The sequence below is a fragment of the Gastrolobium bilobum genome, unplaced genomic scaffold (genome assembly GCF_033153095.1).
Source record: "Gastrolobium bilobum isolate Gb01-03AN ecotype WA unplaced genomic scaffold, APGP_CSIRO_Gbil_v1 utg15653, whole genome shotgun sequence".
Classification (NCBI taxonomy): domain Eukaryota; kingdom Viridiplantae; phylum Streptophyta; class Magnoliopsida; order Fabales; family Fabaceae; genus Gastrolobium; species Gastrolobium bilobum.
This window is the reverse complement of record NW_026895226.1, coordinates 30,717-37,529: the sequence shown is the minus strand read 5'-3', so window position 1 is coordinate 37,529 and position 6,813 is coordinate 30,717. Positions and strand designations below refer to the sequence as shown.

Below are 6,813 nucleotides of genomic sequence, written 5' to 3'. Positions count from 1 at the left end.
AAAATGCTGACTGAGGAACATAATGTTATCGATGACAGGCCCATTACTAAAACTAGTGATTGGGACTTGGGAGCGAGTTTCCTTTGGAAGAAGCACTTTGGTTTGGATATCTAATATCAAATTTCAACTACCACATTTCCCATCGACCCACCCTTCATTCCTTGGGAATCAAGTCAAATACAGCACTTAGTTTGAATTTATGCCTTCAATTGCATCCCTTTGTTTTTAATGAAGCATAAAATTATGGTATTTGAAGACCACAGGTTCTTGTTCAAAGTCAAGCGTGGTCTAATGCATCTGCAACAAAAGGAGGGATGGTTTAGATGTTTGTAAATACTAATTAAATGGAAGAGATAAATTGAGCAAATATTTTGTTTGTATTCCCTTTATTCTCCCACAACGATAGATGAACCGCGTGCAATGTACATTGATCGCTGAATTATCTGCTACAATATGCATATGTAGGTTTGTTAATTTGAATTATTTACCATTCAAAGGGATGAAAACAATTACTTTGAATATTGTTTTCCATCCACCTGTAGTAAGATTTATTAATTTCAGCTTAAATAATTTCATTTATAAATAGAATTGTTGAATAAATATGAGTTTAATTAACTTCAATATAGTCAAATCTTCTTTATATGAAAAAAATATTTGTCATTTTAAATATTATAATTTTTTGTCATTTTAAATAAAATAATTATGTTTTGATAGATTTTTATCTCCTCTCTCCTCCACAAAGAAGAGAGTATTGTGAAGGAGAGATAAGATAAAAATCCTCTAAAACACAATTATTTTATTTAAAATAACAAATACTTTTTCTTTTTATATTATAATTAATTATATGCTACAACACAGTTACAATGACTTAACAATTGTTATTATAGTCAAACTCTTTAATTATTATAAATAATGGAGAAGGATATACTTATCACAAAAAAAGTTTACGACCTTTACAACCAACTTAATCTCCGTCAATCTAACGGTTATAATTTATTGATCGCATTTATTAGTTATTTATTAATTTCCAATAAATTCAATAAATTATAACAATTAAATTGACGAAAATCAATGGAGATTATGTTGGTTGTAAATGTGATAAATATTTTTTGGTGGTAAGTATATCCTACCCCTTATTATAATGATATACGTTTGGGATATGTTATTCTGCCTACTCTCATTTTGCCTACCTTTGTCTACCACTTTCAATACCGTTCGATTATAATTTAATTCAACGGTCCATATTTGCAAAATAAAATAAATTATTTCTTCTCCTTTCTTTCTCCTCAGCTCCTCCCACATCCTTTCTTTCTCCTCCCCTTTCTCTCTTTCTCTGCGACCAATGCCTATTTTTTCCTCTTTCTCGCTGATGTCTTCCCAAGTAAACGCGCAAATGGCAAAAGCATTTGAAATCAATTCTTTGGGAATTAAAAGTTGACCTAGTTCAATTTTTTAGTTTAAGTAAAAATGTAAAAACTTGTGTTTCTACTATTTTTATATTTTTTTACGTAATTTTTACCATTTTTTATTGAGAAGAGTTTTTACTTACATTTTAACACATACCACCTTAGTAAAAATGTAAGCTTTTACCTCTTTACACTTGTTTTTGACAACAATGATTTTGACAAACCATTACTCCTCTAAGTCACCATTTATATATAATTATATACAGAAAATCATTTGTGCATCAAAAAATATTTTGTCACAAACAAATATTTGAGAGAGAGAAATCATAAAAAAGAAAGAAAGAGACAACAACATGGAACCCATTCTTGTTTTGTGTTTGTTACAAAAAAAATAATTTCTGCCACGGATGCAGAAATGATTTGCCCATTTATATATCACATGAAGTAAATGAAAAAGATCAAGACCTCAACCACATGATCTAGTATTAGCATTACCCTACATATAGCACATTACAGTTTTGCCAAGGTGACAATATCTTAATTATGTCTTAATATGTTAATCAAGAATAAATATATATTTTCTTATTGTTATACTAACATATGAATAACCTTCTCCATTTTATATACTCTTAATCGTTATTGCATTATAATTAAATCTCAATTTTTTAATAAAAAAAATATATATTGCCTTATCTTCTCTAGCATGGTTGTGCAGCAAACCTATTATTTTTTATGCCATGCTAACACATTCTCACACTCTCAAACCTGCACCATACTCTGTTCTTATTGATACCACTCTTCCTCCTAGGGAAAAGAGGATAACTAAAATTTGTTCAACTGTTTTGTGATTGAAATTCATCTTAATAGGACAAGGAAAAGGTGATTGATTGAGATAATGAAAGCTAGCAGCATGCCACTCTTCCTACCAGAGGGGCATGCTATGAACCACTCAACCATACCTCGCTAGTGCTGAGTCAATGGACATAATAATACTTGTTTCGCCTTCTCTTTACATAAACGACGAATGTTATGATTACTCACCAAACCATACTTCACCTTACACTCCTCATAATCTCTCTACACTATATTTATATATCGCTTGGTGTAAAGGGAAAATCTGCATTAGGGTCTTTCTAACATGGCTGGAAGTGGAACTGGAGTGTTTGCTGAAACTTTGGATGGAGATGTGTATAAGTACTACTCTGATGGAGAATGGAAAAAATCTTCTGCAGGAAAAAGTGTTTCTATCATCAACCCCACTACCAGAAAGACTCAATATAAAGTTCAAGGTACTCAACTATCTAAGGATTTTATTTTTTATTTTTGGATATATCCACTTATTCTTCGATTGTTAACTAGTCCGGTTTGAGTACTATATAGCATAGGTAACTAAGTCATAATAGGAGTTGGAGTACCATTATGCTTGGAAAGCTTAATCCTAGAAAGTTTTTACTATCTTGTCTACAAATTTTATGGATTAAATGCTGTTTTCCTGTGATTGTTTATTATAAGTGGAGAAAGGGTAATTTGATTGCTCTAAAATTGCTGCCAGAATTGTAATTACGTGGTTCTTAAACATGCAATTTTCTAGTTTTCTGTGACCAAACTAGAAAGTATGAAACCATAAACTTGAATTTTTATATAAGTATGAGGAGATAGCTGTGTGTGATAGGCTCTGAAATGATATTGATTCAGCTTGTTCGCAAGAAGAAGTTAATAAGGTAATGGATTCAGCAAAATCTGCACAAAAGTCATGGGCAAAGACCCCACTCTGGAAGCGGGCTGAACTTCTTCACAAGGCAGCTGCTATTCTCAAAGAACACAAAGATAAAATTGCAGAGTGCCTGGTGAAAGAAATAGCAAAGCCAGCCGAAGACGCAGTTACAGAGGTGCATATTGTGTTTTGGGTTAAGACTACAACTATTGTTTGGTACTAGAAATTTCAATCATGAAAATAATTAGTTTTCAATTTTTTGCATGAAGGTTGTAAGATCTGGGGATCTGATTTCTTACTGTGCTGAAGAAGGGGTAAGAATTCTGGGAGAGGGAAAGTTCTTAGTGTCAGACAGCTTTCCTGGAAATGAAAGAACAAAATATTGCCTTACAGCCAAGGTTAACTTTCAGAACTTATTTTCCATATGAGACTTCATATAATTCATACATTTACTAGCTAACACTCACTCTAGAAGATTAAGGATTTTCTTGTTATCAAGTCCTTGAGCTTGAAAATAGAATGGACGACTATTTTTAAAATCACACAAAGTCAAATTGAGAGTTTGTTTTTATTTTTCTTCCTTCTTTATGGAGGTTGCATTTGCTAGTTAGGTGAGGCGGTACATTTGAAGCTCAAGTGACGAGTGTGCTGTAATTTATTAAGACAATAATTGTTTTTTCATTGCTTGTTAATATGCTTGAGGAGGGCTCAGAATTCCTGATAAGAGCATGGTTTTATAGTTGTTAAAAGGACAAAGCAGTCCTTGATGAACTGGACCAAATAAATATGTAAAAGTTCTTCAATAGATTTACAAAACTATATAACATCTACAAACTCAATATGACAACCTATTTTATGAAGTCACAAGCAGCCACATCATCAAAAGCTTGAGTATGTATAATGCTGTAATTTCTGGGAAGATTTCATTATCTTAGTAATTTTAATGACAAGCAAATAAAATAACCATGGTGGGTTGCCATCTTAGTATCTTATTATATTTCTTGGTTTATGATGTGGTATAAATAGTTTCAATTTTTTTTTCAGATTCCATTAGGAGTGATTTTAGCCATCCCACCTTTTAATTATCCTGTCAACCTTGCTGTCTCAAAAATTGCTCCTGCGCTGATAGCTGGGAACTCCATTGTGCTCAAGCCTCCAACTCAGGTAATATTTTTACTCTTAAACCAATAACTATTAGCTCAGGTCAAAAAAATGCTTACATAGGTTGCTGCAGTTAAAAGAGAATGCAACAATTATTTTATTAAAACAAAAAATCAGAGTTCCTCCAAAATATTCATATTACAATCTTCACTACTGTGATGATAGAAATACTTCTGATCAACCACAGTGGAAGCACAAATAAGTGTTCACATTTTTACCTAGGATTGTCAATATTTTAATTTTTTCCCTTCTTTACTGCTTTGTTCCTTCTAAATGGTTGTCTGACGATGCATTTCAGGGAGCTGTTTCTGCTCTTCACATGGTGCATTGCTTTCACTTAGCTGGTTTTCCCAAAGGCCTAATAAGTTGTGTTACTGGCAAAGGCTCAGAAATTGGTGACTTCCTTACTATGCATCCAGGAGTGAACTGTATAAGGTGACAGTTTGTTCCTTTTTATGTGATGCTATCAGCCTATCATAGGATACCTCAAATCCTCTATTTCCATGTTGTCATTAATTTTTATTCTGGTGATTTTTGATTCACCTATGTGTCAGCTTCACTGGTGGAGATACTGGTATTGCAATTTCAAAGAAAGCAAGCATGATTCCATTGCAAATGGAATTGGGAGGAAAGGATGCCTGCATTGTACTTGAGGATGCTGACCTAGATTTGGTGGCTGCAAACATTACAAAAGGAGGCTTTTCATACAGGTGAATGGCATATACGATTTTGCAGTTCTAGGGAAAGGGGTAGGATGGGATTTTCCACTCCTTTTATGCATTGATTTGATATAAATGGCAATTTTGAAATTTGAGTTGTTTTCAGTTCTAGTTCACCTCAATCAATAACATTAGATACTTCTGTGTTCTGAATACTCAGCATGTAGTGTTGTTTTCCATTATGCTACAACATAGGAAAAGGAACTATTTTCTTCTATACACTCAGGCTTTTTTGTGACACTACAATTTTAGTTTGTGTTTTAATTTAATTAACATTTTATAGGAATTTCCTTTATCTAATAACCACTTGATTTATTGTACATTTTATCAATAAAAGTGGTCAGAGGTGCACTGCTGTTAAGGTTGTTCTAGTGATGGAATCTGTTGCCGATGCATTGGTTGAGAAAGTGAAGGGTAGGGTGGCAAAGCTAAGTGTTGGGCCACCAGAAGATAACTCTGATATCACCCCAGTTGTTTCAGAATCATCAGCCAATTTCATTGAACGCCTGGTCATGGATGCAAAACAAAAAGGAGCAACATTCTGCCAGGAGTATAGAAGAGAAGGGAATCTCATTTGGCCTTTGCTCTTGGATAATGTTAGGCCTGATATGAGAATTGCATGGGAGGAACCTTTTGGACCAGTTTTGCCAGTTATAAGAATAAATTCTATTGAAGAAGGAATCCACCATTGTAATGCTAGCAATTTTGGACTTCAGGTATAATATTTAGCCCTGTCACTTGAACATTGACATTTAACCTTTAAGAGTACAGTGACTTCAATTAATAGATTCATTTTATTTGAAGAGCATTTATGTAATTTGCATTAAACACAATGAGCTTGTTCAGGGTTGTGTCTTCACAAAGGATGTCAACAAAGCAATATTGATCAGTGATGCAATGGAGACAGGCACAGTTCAGATAAATTCTGCCCCAGCCCGTGGACCTGACCATTTTCCATTTCAGGTGAACTCACCATACTAACCAATTTCTAATGCCAAAATTTGAAAAAACAAAACAATGACACCACTATAAAACTAATTAAATAATTGCTTTTTTGGCAGGGTATCAAGGATAGTGGAATTGGATCTCAAGGGATTACCAACAGCATAAACATGATGACCAAGGTCAAAACAACTGTGATCAACTTGCCCACACCTTCTTATACAATGGGCTAGTGTTGTAATATGAATGGAGAAAAAACTAAATAATGAATCGTAGCTAGCTTTAAATCGGCAAAATAGTGAATAATGACTGTGATATATTTGTCACATGGTAACTTCATGTGTCTACTTATTGTACTCTATTTAGCTCAGCAGGATATGAATCTTAAATTTATCTTATACCTTTTCAACATGTCAAGGAAAATGGTTATGTTCTAGTGACGTTTATGTCCAATCAATGAAATGAGGAAAAAATATTGTCTTTTCTGTATCACTGTTTTGTCTGAACTTTTCTTGTAAAGAATTGTTGAAAAATAGTGGAAGTAATCCTAGAGTTTCAAATTGGACTTTAGGTGAGACACAACCCGGTTTTTGGGTCAACTCGTTACATCATAGTGCCAAATTCTCTCCTCCTTAATCTTTGATAATTGAAATAATAACTTTTGAGTTGAAATTGGATTAAGAACTGAATCTGTCACACTTGAAAGAAAAGGGTATTTGAAATATTATTGAATTGTATATAATCTGTACAAAGGGTTCTCTATTTATAGAGAATACTTGACCTAATTTTGACCTAATGGACTTGACCCAATACAACAAATAAATGACTAAATAATAACTAAATAATAACTTAATAATTATTATTTACAACA

General features: G+C 33.0%; 1 protein-coding gene across 1 annotated transcript; it reads left to right on the top strand.

Moving 5' to 3' along the window:
- Positions 1-2,220: 2,220 nt before the first annotated feature.
- Positions 2,221-6,386, top strand: LOC133300622 (NADP-dependent glyceraldehyde-3-phosphate dehydrogenase-like). The gene is made up of 9 exons (XM_061500205.1): positions 2,221-2,695; positions 3,102-3,295; positions 3,390-3,518; positions 4,165-4,284; positions 4,580-4,716; positions 4,836-4,991; positions 5,338-5,716; positions 5,847-5,963; positions 6,062-6,386. Exons 1-9 carry the CDS (start codon positions 2,545-2,547, stop codon positions 6,173-6,175), a joined length of 1,497 nt encoding a protein of 498 aa, XP_061356189.1. The 5' UTR covers positions 2,221-2,544; the 3' UTR covers positions 6,176-6,386.
- The last annotated feature ends 427 nt before the right edge of the window (positions 6,387-6,813 follow it).